Source organism: Scyliorhinus torazame, chromosome X (assembly GCF_047496885.1).
Source record: "Scyliorhinus torazame isolate Kashiwa2021f chromosome X, sScyTor2.1, whole genome shotgun sequence".
NCBI lineage: Eukaryota > Metazoa > Chordata > Chondrichthyes > Carcharhiniformes > Scyliorhinidae > Scyliorhinus > Scyliorhinus torazame.
The window spans coordinates 18,798,355-18,816,827 of NC_092738.1; the positions used below are offsets into that span (position 1 = coordinate 18,798,355).

Below are 18,473 nucleotides of genomic sequence, written 5' to 3' on the forward strand. Positions count from 1 at the left end.
CCTAACCTGCACATCTTTGGACACGAAGGGACAATTTAGCATGGCCAATCCACCTAACCTGCACATCTTTGGACTGTGGGAGGAAACCGGAGCACCCGGAGGAAACCCACGCAGACACGGGGAGAACATGCAAACTCCACAGACAGTCACCCAAGGCCGGAATTGAACCCGGGTCCCTGGCGCTGTGAGGCAGCTGTGCTAACCACTGTGCCATCATGCTATCCTTTGTACTGAACTAAAATGAGCCAAGATTATGTGCTTCAGTCTTGAACCAGTGGCCTGCTAACGCGGCAGCTTTAGTCACTGTTCTTTCAGCAATGTGAACAGCTCATAGTCCAAAATACAGAATTCCTTGGCACCTATAGAACAGCTGGATCGCCGTGTCGTGGGTGAGGTAGTCTGGCTTTTGTTGTTCAACCAATGAGGCAGGATTCCATTCTCTCCCCCACTCCATTCTCTCCCCCACTCCATTCTCTCCCCCACTCCATTCTCTCCCCCCCTCCATTCTCTCCCCCACTCCATTCTCTCCCCATACCATTCTTATGACGACGTTACACTCCACAATCCGCGACTTCACACGAAGGCCAGGCCACGTTTTGTCCCAATCTCCTCTTGTTTCTGACTTACTGGATTCCAGTTCATGGGCATCGCTGTCCTGTGTCAGGCTTCTTTAAAAGCCTTTCTCCGCAGGCCAATGCAGGTAACGCGAAGCCAGTTGGTAGCACCCTAACCTCAGCACAGAGCTTCCTTGATCCCCAACTGCCATTGGTTCATCCTCCAGCAATACTGGCTTCCCAGTCCCAATCCGAAAGCTAACTGCCTCTGTGTTACCCAATTGGATTAATCGTAACTGTCAGTCAAACAGATCTTGCTTTTCCTCATCCCCAATATTTTTTTCTCGCTGATAAGTGAAAGTCTTCACAGAAAGTAAAATAAAATCTGGGAATCTTGCATTTTCGTTTTAACGCTCCTCCGATTTTCCCCCGGAGATTCACCTTTAACATCCAGGGACTCCAGGACAATGCTGGGGGAGTTGGCAACTCAGCCAGAAGCACACACGGCATGAAGGGACAAACAGAACGCAGGACAAAAAATGGAAGCGGAACTATAAATTCATATCGTAGACTAAAATAGGATTAAAATTAACAAATAATAACTGAATTAAAGCAGTTTGTGGAAAGCATAAAATAGGGTTTTATCAAGGGAAATAAAGTACAACTAAGGTTATGACGGGTCATAAAGATGGATTTTGCTTGTGTTAAAGGCCCAATAAATCTGGTGTTTATTGCTGTCTGTTGTATACTTTATTGCAGCTTCTGTGTTTCACTTCGGTATAGTTTAATCACCTCAAGGAAAATAATGAAAATTTCACAAAGAAATGTGCAATCGTCTCCCAATTCTTGACCCCCAATTCCCACAATAAACCTAGAGGCCGTGTGCGCATCTGACACTGCCAGTGTTTACTCTAGGCCTCAGGCTTCACCTGATGGTGCCAAAGTAAGCAGCATATCTTTGCGTTATTAAGAAAACACAGTGATTATGTGATTATCTTCCAAAGCTTGGGGGCTGCGCTGTGTGAATTGTGTGCAACGTGAAGGCAGGCCACAGGCCCGGTAAATCCTGAGGCAAATCATTTTGACCTGACGACTTGTACGGGTCATCAGAGACACCCCCCCCCCCCCAAAATTGCGGGCATTCAATTATTCTCACCGTGAAGATATGATGCTGACATTTGAAAATCAAATGCTGATTTGCTGCTCTGAAGCACAGAGGATCCTCTGGAAGCTCAGCCAAGCCCAATTAATGGAGGAAAGAGTTTTGGCGGGATTCTTCGTCCCGCCATTTTTCCGTCCGACAGCGGGATTTTCCATTCCCACAGCCGGCCAATGGGGTTTCCCGTTGTGGCCATCCCAGGTCATCGGGAAACCCACGGGGGTGGGTGCGCTGCCGGCTAAGCGGAGGATCCCGCTGACGGAGATTCCCACAGTTTAACTCTTCACCTCCCGTAGTGGAGATAGTCCCAGCGGGATTTATTTTCAATCCCCTCCACGATTATATTTTACAATAATAATGTTTATTAGTGTCACAAGTAGGCTTACATTAACACTGCAATGAAGTTACTGTGAAAAGCTCCTAGTCGCCACATTCCGGCGCCTGTTCGGGTATGCAGAGGGAGAATTCAGAATGTCCAATTCACCTAACCTGCACGTGTTTCGGGACTAGTGGGAGGAAACCGGAACACCCGGAGGAAACCCACTCAGACACTGGGAGAACGTGCAGACTCCGCACCGACAGTGACCCAAGCCGGGAATCGAACCTGGGACCCTGGAGCTGTGAAGCAACAGTTCTAACCACTGTTCTACTATTTACCTTTATCCTGGGAACGGTTTGGGAACAGCCTGAAAGGGACTCCCACCCAGGTGTGTCCTAGCTTCTGTGAGTCCCACTTAGAACATAGAACATTACAGCGCAGTACAGGCCCTTCGGCCCTCGATGTTTTGCCGACCTGTGAAACCACTCTAAAGCCCATCTACACTATTCCCTTATCGTCCATATGTCTATCCAATGACCATTTGAATACCCTTAGTGTTGGCGAGTCCACTACTGTTGCAGGCAGGGCATTCCACGCCCTTGCTACTCTCTGAGTAAAGAACCTACCTCTGACATCTGTCCTATATCTATCTCCCCTCAATTTAAAGCTATGTCCCCTCGTGCTAGACATCACAATCCGAGGAAAAATGCTCTCACTGTCCACCCTATCCAATCCTCTGATCATCTTGTATGCCTCAATTAAGTCACCTCTGAACCTTCTCTCTAACGAAAACAGCCTCAAGTCCCTCAGCCTTTCCTCATAAGATCTTCCCTCCATACCAGGCAACATTCTGGTAAATCTCCTCTGCACCCTTTCCAATGCTTCCACATCCTTCCTATAATGCGGCGACCAGAATTGCATGCAATACTCCAAATGCGGCCGCACCAGAGTTTTGTACAGCTGCAACATGACCTCATGGCTCCCAAACTAAATCCGTCTACCAATAAAAGGTAACACACCGTACGCCTTCTTAACCATCTCAACCTGGGTGACAACTTTCAGGGATCTATGTACATGGACACCGAGATCTCTCTGCTCATCCACACTGTCAAGAATCTGACCATTAGCCCAGTACTCTATCCTCCTGTTATTCCTTCCAAAATGAATCACCTCACACTTTTCTGCATTAAACTCCATTTGCCACCTCTCAGCCCAGCGCTGCAGCTTATCTATGTACCTCTGTAACTTGTAACATCCTTCCGCACTGTCCACAACTCCACCGACTTCAGTGTCATCTGCAATTTTACTCACCCATCCTTCTACTCCCTCCTCCAGGTCATTTATAAACGTGACAAACAGCAGTGGCCCCAAAACAGATCCTTGTGGTACACCACTAGTAACTGGACTCCAGTCTGAACATTTCCCATCAACCACCACCCTTTGTCTTCTTCCAGCTAGCCAATTTCTGATCCAAACTGCTAAATCACCCTGAATCCCATGCCTCCGTATTTTCTGCAGGAGCCTACCGTGGGGAACCTTATCAAACGCTTTACTGAAATCCATATACACCACATCAACTGCTTTACCCTCATCCACCTGTTTGGTCACCTTCTCAAAGAACTCAATAAGGTTTGTGAGGCACAACCTACCCTTCACAAAACCGTGTTGACTATCTCTAATCAAATTATTCCTTTCCAGGTGATTATCCATCCTATCTCTTATAAACCTTTCCAAGATTTTGCCCACAACAGAAGTAAGGCGCATTGGTCTATAGTTACCGGGGTTGTCTCTACTCCCCTTCTTGAACAAGGGGACAACATTTGCTATCCTCCAGTCTTCTGGCACTGTTCCTGGAGACAAAGATGACTTAAAGATCAAAGCCAAAGGCTCAGCAATCTCCTCCCTAGCTTCCTAGAGAATCCTAGGATAAATCTCATCCGGCCCAGGGGACTTATCTATTTTCACACTTTCCAGAATTGCTAACACCTCCTCCTTATGAACCTCAAGCCCTTCTAGTCTAGTAGTCTGAATCTCAGTATTCTCCTCGACAACATTGTCTTTTTCCTGTGCGAATACTGACGAAAAATATTCATTTAGCACCTCTCCTATCTCCTCGGACTCTACGCACAACCTCCCACTACTGTCCTTGACTGGCCCTACTCTTACCCTAGTCATTCTTTTATTCCTGAGATATCTATAGAAAGCTTTAGGGTTATCCTTGATCCTACCTGCCAAAGACTTCTCATGTCCCCTCCTAGCTCTTCTTAGCTCTCTCTTTAGATCCTTCCTAGCTAACTTGTAACTCTCAAGCACCCAAACTGAACCTTCATGTCTCATCTTTACATAAGCCTCCTTCTTCCTCTTGACAAGTGTTTCGACTGCTTTAGTAAACCACGGTTCCTTTGCTCGACCACAAATGGTCCTGATCGAGTAAATAAGGAGAAAGAGTTTCCTGTGCAGAAGGAACCAGAGACCATGGGCTTAAAATAATTGGCAATTGAACAAAGGGGGTCGATGAGATGTTTTGTTTTACACAGCGAGGTGTTGGGATCTGGACGATGCTGCCTGAAAGGGTGTTGGAAGCAGATTTAATAACTTTCAAAAGGGAATGGAATGACTACTTGAATCATAGAATCCCGACAGTGCAGAAGGAGGCCATTCAGCCCATCGAGTCTGCACCAACCTTCTGAAAGAGCACCCACTCTCCCACTCTATCCCCGTAACCCCACCGAACCTTTTGGCCACTAAGGGGCAATTTATCATGGCCAATCCACCTGACCTGCACGTCTCTGGACTGTGTGAGGAAAGCGGAGCACCCGGAGGAAACCCACGCAGTCACGGGGAGAACGTGCAGACTCCACACAGTATCACCCAAGGCCAGAATCGAACCCGGGTACCTGAAGCTGTGAGGCAACAGTGCTAACCACCGTGCCTCCCCAATTTGCGGGGCTATGGGCGAAAGAGCAAGAAAGACCACTTCTGGCCACTGCAGCGCTGTGCCTGAACGGGTTGGACAGCAGTCGGCCAATCCGGCTGGTCAGTAGCTCTATGATCGGGGCATCCTTCCGGGGAGGGGGGGACGGGGGGACAGAAGTCCCGCCCACAGCCAATCAGCGCTCAAGTGAGCGTTAAACGGCAGCGGACTTCTGGGAATCGCCGGCTGTGCGCTACGTGCTGACTCTCAGCAGATTCCTTTCTGAGCCGAGTTAGTTTCTCCGCCCAGTCCTCTGTGAGGTGCCTCTTGCCAACTTCTTTAACGCTGCGTCGTGTTCTTCTTGTAGGATGGAATCAACCGAGAAATGCGAAGCCATCATCGCTCATTTCAATGGTAAATTCATTAAGATGCAGCCAGGCCTTGCAGGTGAGTACTCTGCATTCTGAACCTCCTACTCGTCTTTGTGCCTTCTACAGATTGGAGAAGTGAGGCGACACCATTATTTAAGATAACAGGGTAAAGTGGCACGACGTGGGTTAATGCTTCCAGTAAAGAGTTGGTAAACGAGACAGGGTGAGGGAGGCGGTGAGAGCTCCTGGGCCGGGACTGAGTGCCACCCTTCTCTGACATGTTGATGTTTTCTTTTCTCTCTTTTGCCATTGTAGCTGCCTCGGAACCACTGCTGTGTAAATTTGCAGACGGCGGGCAGAAAAAGCGGCAAAATCAGAACAAGTACCTGCAGAATGGCCGGGCCTGGCCAAGAGATGGAGAGCCGGTAAGGAGCGGCTCCTCGCTCTCTCTGTCACATCAGCTCTCCGCATGTCAGCAGCTTCAGAGGCAGCGAGAGGCCAGGGGTGGCATCGACACGAACAGGCCCACCCCAGGATGATGGAGCAAAGCCAGACCAAGCCTTGCAGGAATCGCTCTCCTGGCATGGTCTCCCTCCTGTTCCTCGCTTGGCCTCTCGTCTTGCACCCTCCAGAAGTACAGAAGACCATAAGACATAGGAGCAGAATTAGGCCACTCGGCCCATCGAGTCTGCTCCGCCATTCAATCATGGCTGATATTTTTCTCATCCCCATTCTCCTGCCTTCTCCCCATAAGCCCTGATCCCCTTATTAATCAAGAACCTGTCTATCTCTGTCTTAAAGACACTCAGTGATTTGGCCTCCACAGCCTTCTGCGGCAAAGAGTTCCACAGATTCACCACCCTCTGGCTGAAGAAATTCCTCCTCATCTCTGTTTTAAAGGACCGTCCCTTTAGTCTGAGATGGTGTCCTCTGGTTCTCGTTTTTCCTACAAGTGGAAACATCCTCTCCCCATCCACTCTATCCAGGCCTCGCAGTATCTTGTGACTTTCAATAAGATCCCCCCTCATCCTTCTAAACTCCAACGAGTACAGACCCAGAGTCCTCAACCGCTCAGCATAAGTCTTCCACATACATTCACCCAAACTCTAATTCACAGCACATCCCGTTCACCCATCCCTGTGCTCGCTGACCGCCATTCTGACAAGGTGTCAATTGTAACATGCTCATCCTGCTTTCAAATCCCTCCATAGCCTCGCCCCTGCCCACCTCTGTAATCGCCACCTGCCCCTCGGAGATGTCTGCCCTCCTCTGAGCATCCCTGATTTTAATCGCTCTACCATTCAGCCGCCTGGACCCCAAGCTCTGGAATTGCCTCCCTAAGCCTATCAACCACTCCATCTCTCTTCATTGAAGACGCACCTTAAAACCTGCCTCTTTAACTGAGCTTTTAGTCACCGGCCCTGTTGACTCCTGTGGCTCGGCGTTGAATTGTGTTTGCCATTGCTCCTGTGAAGCGCCTTTGGATGTTTTACAGCAGTAAAGGCGCTATATCAATGCAAGTTGGTGTTGTTTGCCTGACAAGATTCAGAACGCAAGGGGCTCTCATGGAGAATGACAGGGGGCTGGACCTCCCTCAGTGTGGTACTGGGGTTTACACAGATCACAGAGCTCCCAGAGGAGGATCTCTGGCACGTAGTGACTTTGTCGCTGTCTTTGAGGGGAGCAGAGAAGACAGAGATGGGAAATCACCAAATCTCCCTGCTCCTGATCGCTGGCCTCGTACGTCAGCCTCGGCAACCTTCAGCAGGGAAAGAAATAGGGTTACAGAGCGAAGGTGGCGATTATGATACCACCACATGCAAGGAGGAATAGGGAGGTCACTTATTCCTTGGAAAGTGTAAGTCTGGGTGCGGTAGAGGAACAAAGGAATATCGGAGTACAAATACATCAATCACTAAAGGTTGTGTCACAGGTCAGAGGCCATAAAAAAAAAACAAGCACTAGATTTTATTTCTGGAGGGGTAGAATTGAAAAGTAGGGAGGTTATGTTAAACCGATATTGAACCTTAGTTAGGCCACACTGTACACCGGTCCGGTCACCATATTGTAAAAAGGCACTGGAGAGGGTACAGAGAGCATTGACTTTTTAAAATAAATGTAGAATAGGGCAGCACGGTGGCGCAGTGGTTAGCACTGCAGTCTCACGGCGCTGAGGTCCCAGGTTCAATCCCGGCTCTGGGTCACTGTCCGTGTTGAACATAGAACATAGAAAAAAATACAGCACAGAACAGGCCCTTCGGCCCACAATGTTGTGCCGAACCTTTGTCCTAGATTAATCATAGATTATCATCGAATTTACAGTGCAGAAGGAGGCCATTCGCCCTGTGTCTGCGTGGGTTTCGCCCCCACAACCCAAAGATGTGCAAGCTAGGTGGATTGGCCACGCTAAATTGCCCCTTAATTGGAAAAAATGAATTGGGTACTCTAAATGTAAAAAAAATAAATTTAGAGTACCCAATTATTTGTTTTCCAATTAAGGGGCAATTTAGCGTGGTCAATCCACCTGCCCTGCACATCTTTGGGTTGTGGGGGCGAAACCCACGCAGGCACTGGGAGAATGTGCAAACACCACACAGACAGTGGGCCGGGATCGAACCTGGGTCCTCAGCGCTGTGAGGCAGCAGTGCTAACCACTGGGCCACCGTGCCGCCCATAGAGAGCATTGACAAGGATGATCCCAGAAATGTCTGGGTTTACAGATCAGGAAAGGATGGGCAGACTGGGTCGCTACTCTCTGGAAGGACGACTGAGAGGTGACATCACAGAGGTTTTAAAAATTCTGAAAGGTTTTTGATGGAGGGGACCCAGAGAGAATGTTTCCTCGTGTGGGGGAAGAGCATCACGAGAGATCATCCATGTAAGATATTCAGCAAGAAATCCGGGAATTCAGGAGAAACTTCTTCACCCAGAGAGTGGGGAGAATGTGGAACGTTGAAGCGAATAGTGTAGGTGGATTTAAGAGAAACTAGACCGAGATAGGGGAGAGGGAAATCGAGGGTTACGAAGGTGGATTTGGAGGAGGAAAGGTGGGAGGAGGCTCACATGGAGCTTAAACGCCAGCATGAACTGGATGGACCGAATGGCCTGTTTCTGTGCAATACATCCAATGTAATCCATGGAACACACACTGTATTTAGTTGTGCCACGCTGTCCATGTGTTACCGTGACAGAAAATTAATTTGGACCACATGCAGGCAACCACATTTTTCACAGTCCGCAGTGCTGGTGTTACTTCTGTGGTGAAATCCTTCCCAAAAATTCACAATGTTTGGGAACAGTTATCGGCAGAGAGAGGGACAGTCAGGACACAGCTGGATCCAGACAGTAGGTTAGGGAATATTTAAATATTCTGGGGTTTTGCTTAATTACCTTTAGGGATTAAGGGCTATTTGTGCACAATTTTCCCTCAGAAATTAAATGGGTGGCTGAAGTCGGGGGGGGGGGGGGGGGGGCATGGTAGCACAGTGGTTAGCACCGTTGCTTCACAGCTCCAGGGTCCCAGGTTCGATTCCCGGCTTGGGTCACTGTCGTGCGGAGTCTGCACGTTCTCCCCGTGTGTGCGTGGGTTTCCTCCGGGTGCTCCGGTTTCCTCCCACAGTCCAAAGACGTGCTGGTTAGGTGGATGGGCCATGCTAAATTGCCCCTTCGTGTCCAAAACAAAAAGGTTAGGTGGGGTTACTGGGTTACGGGGATAGGATGGAGGTGTGGGCTTAGGTAGGGTGCTCTTTCCAAGGGCCGGTGCAGATTCGATGGGCCAAATTGCCTCCTTCTGCACTGTAAATTGTATGATAAGTCCATGATAGGATAGATGATGCAGGGGTTGTGGAAGGCAATTAAGTCGGTGGGGTAGAATCTATGATGGGCTGGACTGCAATAAAGTCTGTAGAAGTGACAGATGGACCGAATGGCCTCTTCTGATTCCAGTTGTGGTTGTTTATTGCCAATGAGACGATTGTTCAAATAAATACCTTAATATATTTATCCCTTCAGGGCGCAATGACACTGACATATGACCCAACGACTGCTTTGCAAAACGAGTAAGTAGCTTAGCCTTACTGTGATCACTTCTTGCGATGTCATTTTCAAGTTCTCCCACCCCTTTAGCTATCTTAACCCTGACTCCACCTCTTCTCCTGGCTAAGAGAAGGGAGAGCGTACTGGCTTCTGCTCTCCATGTTTGATTAAATGGCACCAGAACACCCAGGGCCTCTGAGGCGACCCTTTATATCGGGAAGCCCCAAAGGAGGAAGGATTTTGTTTTCCTTGGTGTTCCACCACATCTATTCCTGACGGTGCGGACTATTTGTCGGGTTCACTGCCATAGCAACCTCCCAAGTCCCTCGGCAAAGTGACCACTCTTGCATCGACCAAGATGGTGAAGAGTGCGCTTCTGTGACCTTTGCTCCCATGGAGTGCCCAGCTCCCCAGGTGGCAGAGGTGAGGAGCAAAGGTTCCACAGGTCTCGGGGGACCCTTTTTTGAACATTACTAGGGGATTTCCAGGGCTTTCCTTGGAGGCCATATTTGGATGGAGGCAATATCCTTTCCAGGACCAAACATGGCTTAAACAAGCGACGGTATCCTTGGGATGGGCCAGACTTTCCCATAGTTGTAGCCAAGCAGGATTCTGGTGGAAATGGGAAGAAACATGAAATCAGAAAGAAGCATCAAAATAAATATATGGTTAACAATGACTAACGCTTGTCTATGTCCTCTTTTGCTCTAGATTTTATTCCAGTCCCTACAGTATTGCTCCAAACAGGATGATCGCACAGACATCCATCTCACCATACATCACCTCCCCTGTGTCCTCATATCAGGTGAGTGTTTAAGGATTACCTCAGAACACCTTATGTGTAATGAAGGCCTCAGGCCTCTCAAGTGCAGGCTGGGTTGCCAACCCTCCAGGATTGACTTGCAGCCTCTAGGAACTGGAGATAAATCTCCTGCTAGCAAACCCATGAGAAAGATCAGAAGAGCATCAATAAAAAAGAAAGGATTTTGTTTTCATCTTCTTTGAACACTTCCATTTAGACTGGGTGAGGGGGAAAATGGATGTTTGACTGTCATCCAAGAATCATCCAATCAGTTGACAGAGTCTCTTTGCTTTCCAATTGGCTGTGGGAAGGCGGTGTGGGCACTGGTATTGGACGATGGTGGTCCAATGGTAGGAGTTGGGGGGGGGGGGGGGGGGGGGGTGCTGGCAGTTGACAGCAGGAGGTCATGTGATGAAACCTCCAGGAATGCAGCCAACCAGATTTGGCCACCCTGGAGATTGAAAAGTGCAGGAGAGAACGTGAAGCAACTCTTTTATTTTAAGGATTGTGGATATCTTTTCAAAATGGGTTCTACTGTTTTGAGAAAGGAGCAATGGAGGTGGATTGCAGTAAAGACATTCAAGGAAGAACACGTCTGAGGTGGCACGGTGGCGCAGTGGTTAGTACTGCAGCCTCACTGCACCAAGAACCCGGGTTCGATCCCGGCTCCGGGTCACTGCCCGTGTGGAGTTTGCACATTCTCCCCGTGTCTGCGTGGGTCTCACCCCCACAACCCAAAGATGTGCAGGGTAGGTGGATTGGCCACGCTAAATTGCCCCTTCATTGGAAAAAAAGAATTGGGTACTCTAATTTAAAAAAAAGGAAGATCATGTCCAAAACAGTTAGAGACTACTGATGATCCTTGAATTGTACCGTAGGATCTTTAACATTGAATGGGAGAAGGAAGGTGGGCCCCTCAGTTCAGTATTTCATGGAAAAGATGGTACCTCCAACAATGCGTGCACTGTCCCAAGGTCGCACTGCATGAAGGTGTTGGAGGCAAATCTGGGATGGGGTTTGTCTCAAACTTGCTCAAGAATGTGAGAGGACTATTAAAGTCGCCATAGTTCCAGATGACCATAGGTTGCTTCCCCCTTTGAGGGGTCACCACACCTCAGGCAAGGGGCAAGGTTGAGAATAACTTCAGTCGGTGCGGGGATTGAACCCACGTTGTTCGCCTTGCTCTGCATCACCAACTGCATCAACCAACTGTCCAGCCAACTGAGCAAAGCCGCCCCCCCCCCCCCCCCCCGACCCAGCCAGGATGGTGCAGGCCTCCACCTTTGTGGGGGGGAGAAAATTGCAGTCATTTAAGGGCCTCAAATGGTCCAATTGATGCCTTCCATGCCTTGGGTGAAATACGCAGGGATTAGACGGGGACAGGTAGGCAACGGGTGCAATGCTACTGCTGTGGTGCCCTAGTTTCCAAATCTCTTTCCCCCACCCTACCTACCTGTCAACCCACCCTTGAGGGGCAGCACAGGAGCACAGTGGTTAGCACAATTGCTTCACAGCTGCAGGGTTCCAGGTTCGACTCCCGGCTTGGGTCACTGTCTGTGCGGAGTCTGCACGTCCTCCCCGTGTGTGCGTGGGTTTCCTCCCACAGTCCAACGATGTGCAGGTTAGGTGGATTGGCCGCGCTAAATTGCCCTTAGTGTTGGGTGGGGTTACTGGGTTATGGGGATAGGGTGGAGGCTTGGGTTGGGTGCTCTTTCAAAGAGCCGGTGCAGACTCGATGGGCCAAATGGCCTCCTTCTGCACTGTAAATTCTATGATTCTAATTCTATGAAATACTGGCCAGCATTTGCATATCGTATATGAAAATAACATACTGAGGTAAACTATCTGCCTTCACAGTGCCTTACCACATCTTTCAAATGTCTCCCAAGTACTCATTGCACAATGAGTTATTTATTTGAGCAGAGGAGGAAATGTTTGTTTCATTGAAGTGCCATTTATTTTTATCCTTGGCGCCAATGCCTTGAAATCTAACCTCCTTGGACTAAGTGGGGCGGAATTCTCCTCCTCCCCCCCCCCCCCCCCCCCCCCCACAACAGGTGGGAGAATCGCCTGGGCGCCACGCGTGTCCTGCCACGCTGCCCCGGCACCCGCACGCGATTCTCCCACCCCCCCAAACCGGCGCGGCGAGAATCACGGCTGGCCGCTCGGAGAATCGCCGCTCGCCCGAATCTCCGGCTTGGATAGGCCAGCGGCCTGCCCAATACGACGGGTTCCCGCCGGCGCCGTCCACACCTGGTCGCTGCCGGCGTGAACAGCGCGGGAACACTGGGGGGGGCCTCAAATGGGGTCTGGCCCGTGATCGGTGCCCACCGATCGGTGGGCCGGCCTCTCTGAAGGAGGACCTCCTTTCCTCCGCCGCCCAGCAAGATCCATCCGACATCTTCTTGCGGGGCGGCCTCGGGGAGGACGGCAACCGCGCATGCGCGGGTGATGTCATTTACGCGTCGCTGGCCGTGTCATTTACGCGGCGCCGCTTATACGCGACGCCGCTCCTAGCCCCCCGGGGGCGGGGGAATAGGGGGCTGGGAGCGGGCTCCGATGCTGGAGTGAAACACTCTGGTTTTCACTCCGACATCGGCACTTAGACTCCCGCACTTAGACTCCCGATGGGCGAATTGCGCCCAATGGGCTTTTACTGAGCCCATTCAGTTGTAGTTCTACAAATTTCACTCCTGCGTGGACTGCTGCTCTGTTTGTGTCCCTAGTCTTTCCCCTCCAGTGATAGCGGAGGGTTCAAATTCCAAAGAGGATTTACCAAGAGTGAGAAGGAAAGGCGGGCAAAGCTTTCAGCCATCCTTAGAGTAAACCATTGTCCGATACCACTGAGCAGAGTGAAGCTGTTGAATAGGCGGCGGTTGGGTGGCACAGTGGTTAGCACTGCTGCCTCACGGCACCGAGGATCCGGGTTCAATCCCGGCCCCGGGTCACTGTCTGTGTGGAGTTTGCACATTCTCTCCGTGTCTGCGTGGGTCTCACCCCCACAACCCAAAAAGTTGTGCAGAGTAGGTGAATTGGCCACGCTAAAGTGTCCCTTAATTGGGAAAAAAAAAAGAATTTGGTACTCTAAATTTATTTTTAAAAAGAAACAAAAAGAATAAGCGGGGTTTAGTCTCAGAAAGGCAATGGGGGAAGGAGTTTGCCTCTTTTCTGAAGTATTCCCATTACCTCTCGTCCCAACTTGATATCAAAGCTTAGGTGGGCAGCTGAAGATTTTGAGTACATTATACCTCAACATAAGGGCGGCACATTGGGCAGTGGTTAGCACTACTGCCTCATGGTAGCACGGTAGCATAGAGTTTAGCACAATTGCTTCAGAGCTCCAGGGTCTGCACATTCTCCCCGTGTGTGCGTGGGTTTCCTCCGGGTGCTCCGGTTTCCTCCCACAGTCCAAAGATGTGCAGGTTAGGTGGATTGGCTATGATAAATTGCCCTTAGGTTAGGTGGGGTTACTGGGTTACAGGAATAGGGTGGAGGTGTGAGCTTAAGTGGCGTGCTGTTTCCAAGAGCTGGTGCAGACTTGATGGGCCGAATGGCCTCCTTCTGCACTGTCAATTCTATGGTGCCGAGGGCCCATGTTTGATCCTGGCCCCTGGTCACTGTCCGTGTGGAGTTTCCACATTCTCCCCGTGTCTGCGTGGGTCTCACCCCCACAATCAATTTAGCTTTAAATTGAGGGGAGATAGATGTAAGACAGATGTCAGAGGTAGGTTTTTTACTCAGAGAGTAGTAAGGGCGTTGAATGCCCTGCCTGCAACAGCAGTGGACTCGCCAACACTAAGGGCATTCAAATGGTCATTGAGCAGAGGGAGAAGGAAGATGGTTGGGAGGAGAGGGAGAAGGTGGATGGTTGGGAGGAGACGGAGAAGGGAGATGGTTGGGCGCAGAGGGAGAAGGTGGATGGTTGGGAGCAGAGGGAGAAGGTGGATGGTTGGGAGGAGAGGGAGAAGGTGGATGGTTGGGAGGAGAGGGAGAAGGTGGATGATTGGGAGGAGAAGGAGAAGGTGGTTGGTTGGGAGCAGAGGGAGAAGTTAGATGGTTGGGAGGAGAGGGAGAAGGTGGATGGTTGGGAGGAGAGGGAGAAGGTGGATGGTTGGGAGGAAAGGGAGAAGGTGGATGTTTGGGTGGAGATGGAGAAGTTAGATGGTTGGGAGCAGAGGGAGAAGGCGGATGGTTGGGGGCAGAGAGAGAAGGTGGATGGTTGGGAGCAGAGGGAGAAGGTGGATGGTTGGGTGGAGATGGAGAAGGTGGATGGTTGGGAGCAGAGAGAGAAGGTGGAGGATAGAATATGGATGATAAGGGAATAGTGTAGATGGGCTTTAGAGTGGTTTCACAGGTCGGCGCAACATCGAGGGCTGAAGGGCCTGTACTGCGCTGGAATGTCCTATCTTCTATGTTCTAACCCAAAGATGCGCAGGATAGGTGGAATGGACACACTAACCTGGAAAAAAAAATTGTGTGCTCTATTTTTGAGTTAAAAAACTTGAGTAATGATCATCTCTCAATCTGTGTGATTGACTTTCAAAGTGAAGTCAACAACTCACTTCCTTTTCATGCTCTGTGTTCGAATATCCACGGCGCCCCTCTTTCTCTCTCTCTGGCTCAGTGTCAAAGTTTGTTGGATGATGTTTTGCTCGGTTGAAGATGCTTCATAAATAAAATGTTTGTTGAATATTCTCAGGTCCACAGCCCATCATGGATGCATCATCAGTCGTACCTTATGCAGCCTATGGTAAGCTTCCTTTATTCCTTTTTGTCTTTCCATTTCATGAAACAAACATTGCCCCTCCCCACCCCCACGCGGTGGTTTACCTGGCAGCGGAGGCAGTTCGCCGTTGGCCGCCGATGGTATCTCCCGGTCTTGCAGTAGTCAACGGCCATTTGCCCACAAGCCAAGGAACCTGCCGGCCAACACAGCCGGAAAACCCACCCCAGGGAATTGGGAAATCCAGGCCCTTGAATATTGCTAAAAAGAAAGACATGTTGCTGAAGCTTCTCATCTCCCACACATCAGGACAAACACAAGAATGCCAAATTTCAGACGCTCGCAATGATTTAGGCTCCAGAAGTTGACACGTTGAATTTAATTAGCTCAGGCATTGTCATGGAGAAAACAATGGGAACTAAAGCTCCCCAAGCTGCTGGGTAATTGAAAAAGGGCGCAAGGCTTCAACATTGTTGAATTACCCAGGAGCAGGGGAGCCTGTCGTTCCCTGTTGCTTTTTCCATGGCAACGCCTTGTCCAATCACAATCAACCTGCCAACCAATCAGCACCCTTTTTTCCTGTGGTAGAAATTATTGTGATCCTTTGAAGTTTGGCATTCTTGCATTTGTCCTGATGAGTGCAAGATGAAAAGCTTCGACAATATGTCTCTTCAGCAAGATTTTTTGCAAGCAATCCTTGACAACTCTTTAACCAGGCGGTTCCCAGGGCCCTCGACTTGCTGCCTCATCTCTGACTGGGCCCAGCCAGGATGGGCAACTTGCCTTGCCTCATTCAGTACTCACTGTCAGTCACCTCCGGCTTGAAGGGTGAGGCTCCTGGTCACCTTTAATGTATGCCCCCCCAACCCCCAATGTGAGTTACTGCCTCCAGGAGATTGGACAAATAGAAAGCTCAGACCAGTTTGTGATGCTTGTCTTTTGAAGGGGACAGTAATAACGCCTACGATGGACCACACCATGTCTATCCAACCCACATCGATGATGGGACCATTAACCCAACAGCTTAGTCACCTGTCCCTGGGCAGCACAGGAACGGTAAGTGCTGCCTACACTGGTAGTGCTCTGGGATCATGGGGAAAAGTAAGTGAGTACATAACTAACCTCAAAGCAGTTCCTTCTTCTTCATTGTAAATCAACGCTGCAGCATTAGTCATTGATTGTGAAAATCTCGGCTTCGAGCCCTGCTCTATGTTGGATGGTCTCAAACTTGGCTGCGACGATTGGACCCGGCGCCTGGGGGCCAGGAGCAGAGGGGTGTTGAAATCAGCATGACAGTGCATGGTGTGGGCCTGGTCATGGCTATTGTCGCTAATTGGTCAACTGGATGTTTGACCGAAGTGAGAAGTCCAACCAGATATTTTCTTTCCCTGACACTCAAGACCCAATTTATTTGTTAATTTGTTCGTGGGATGTGGTCGTTTATTGCCCATCCCTAATTGCCCTTGAACTAAGTGTCTCACTTGTCCATCTCAGAGGGCAGTTATTGCTGTGGATCTGGAGCCACCTGTAGGCCAGACCGGGTAAGGACGGCAGATTTCCTTCCCTAAAGGACATTCGTGAACCAGATGGGTTTTTACGACAATCGATTCATGGACTTTTAATTCCAGATTTTTATAGAATTGAAATTTCACCCTCTGCCCTGGAGGGATTTGAACCCAGGACCTCAGAGCATTACTCTGGGTCTCCGGATTATTAGTTCAGCGACAATCCCACTACACCACTGCCTCCCCATATCTCCTCTTGTAGCAGCCACCATAACAAAGAGAAGCTACCTCAACATAGAGAACAGGTATCGAACTGGGATCATCTTAGTCCTGACTACATGGCTCAATTGTACGCTTAAGTAGTTGAACCAGCAGGGGTTGTGGGAGGAAGGGGTGCGCGGCGAAGTGCTTGTCGATTTTTTAAATCTTTGAACAGAGGAAAAGGCCATTGGAAACCCACAACCTGAAGTGTGACCCTGACTAAGTTGCTGCAATTCTGATTTGGACCGTTGAGGGATCAAGATCCACTCCAGAGATTTGAGTGCATATTCCGGGCCGACCCCACCCCAGGGCAGTGCTGAGGGAGTGCTGCGCTGTCAGAGGGTGCAAGTCTTTCAACGAGATGTTAAGGCCCCATTGTCCCCCTCAACCCCTCCGCCTCACGGCATCCCAAGGCGCTCACTAAAACCAACCTCATGGACCGAGTTGGCGTAATATCCCCTGGCCTGGCCGCATGGGGCGTTCTGCTTAAGGTGCCATGGAAGTGCAAGTTGTTGTTGTTGTCACCACCAGTGCATGCTCCCCTGATGAATACAGTGAAATGCGAATGAAAGCAGACCAGCAGCACGGTTCAATTCCCGTACCGGCCTCCCCGAACAGGCGCCGGAATGTGGCGACTAGGGGCTTTTCACAGTAACTTCATTGAAGCCTACTTGTGACAATAAGCGATTTTCATTTCATTTTTTCATTTCATGAAGACCATCATCAAGAGCCAGGTTAGCCATGCCCTTGCAGCTGCCTCTATCCAGTCAATGTGAGGGGGCATCAGAAATTACAGGTGAATTGTACCTCACTTGTTACTGTGTGACCCCAGGGAATGTCCCCCTGTGTGGCTCTGTCCTAAGTTCATTGATTACAGCTTGCATACTATCTTGCCTTCACCCCCACCCACCCAAGGATACCATTTATATTACTTTACTCTATTGGCAGTGAGCCAATATTTTCCCATTTTCATATCATAATTAGATTAGGATATGGTCACCCAGGCGACGAAAACCAACGGCGAGGCTCAATGTGCGATCTTGCTTTGTAAATATCTGTCCCCATTCCCCACTTACCAATATTGCCAAGTAATTCATTGTTTATGACGCTTTTTTCCCGAATGTTTCTGGGATATTTGACATGGTGCCATCTTTCTTTTGACCTTTTTTCTGGAAGTGTTGGTATCTTGTGGGTTTTTTGGGGGGCTGAAATTAGACCGGGCAAGTGACTAAGGTGGCATTTTAATTTGTCTTTGGTGCCCCCAATGGGCCCAACAAACAGTCACGGTGTATCTGGGGAGCTTGTCTGTAGCTTCATGTTGTTGTGATGCTGAGAATTAATTTGTTTCTGTATCTTTTCCCCAGTACATGCCTGCCACCACAACAATACAAGGGACATACATTCCCCAGTACAACCCAATGCCTCCCTCCAATGTGTCTGTCGAGGTAAGTCCCATTATGCTCAAAGCTCGCTGTTATTTCATGTAGTGTGGACTACAGAAGGCCATTCCTCTCAGCATGTATGTGCCAGCCCTTTGCGGGAGCAATCGAGACTGATCTCCCTGCTATGCTCAGTGCCCTCCCCTTCTTCAAATATTTGGGTGGCACAATGGCACAGTGGTTAGCACTGCTGCATCGCAGCGCCAGGGACCCGGGTTCAATTCCGGCCTTGGGTGACGATGTGGAGTTTGCACGTTCTCCCTGTGTCTGCGTACGTTTCTTCCGGGTGCTCCGGTTTCCTCCCACAGTCCAAAGATGTGCAGGTGAGGCGGATTGGCCAGGCTAAATTGCCCCTTAGTGTCCAAAGGTTGGGTACGGTTATGGGGTTACA

The 18,473-nt window shown here is 49.7% G+C and overlaps 1 protein-coding gene across 6 annotated transcripts in view; it reads left to right on the top strand.

Moving 5' to 3' along the window:
• The window catches only part of LOC140405379 (RNA-binding motif, single-stranded-interacting protein 2-like), a 326,884-nt gene that overhangs the window by 286,583 nt on the left and 21,828 nt on the right, over positions 1 to 18,473 (top strand). For 4 of the 6 annotated variants that reach the window (XM_072493706.1, XM_072493707.1, XM_072493709.1 and 1 more), the window contains exons 6-12: positions 5,314 to 5,393; positions 5,633 to 5,742; positions 9,329 to 9,375; positions 10,064 to 10,157; positions 14,854 to 14,904; positions 15,823 to 15,978; positions 18,008 to 18,088. In XM_072493706.1, coding sequence (XP_072349807.1) covers positions 5,314 to 5,393; positions 5,633 to 5,742; positions 9,329 to 9,375; positions 10,064 to 10,157; positions 14,854 to 14,904; positions 15,823 to 15,978; positions 18,008 to 18,088 — 619 coding nt within the window. Of the gene's footprint in view, positions 1 to 5,313; positions 5,394 to 5,632; positions 5,743 to 9,328; positions 9,376 to 10,063; positions 10,158 to 14,853; positions 14,905 to 15,822; positions 15,983 to 18,007; positions 18,089 to 18,473 lie in introns of all 6 variants that reach the window. The other 2 variants (XM_072493710.1, XM_072493711.1) reach the window with 2 other exon arrangements.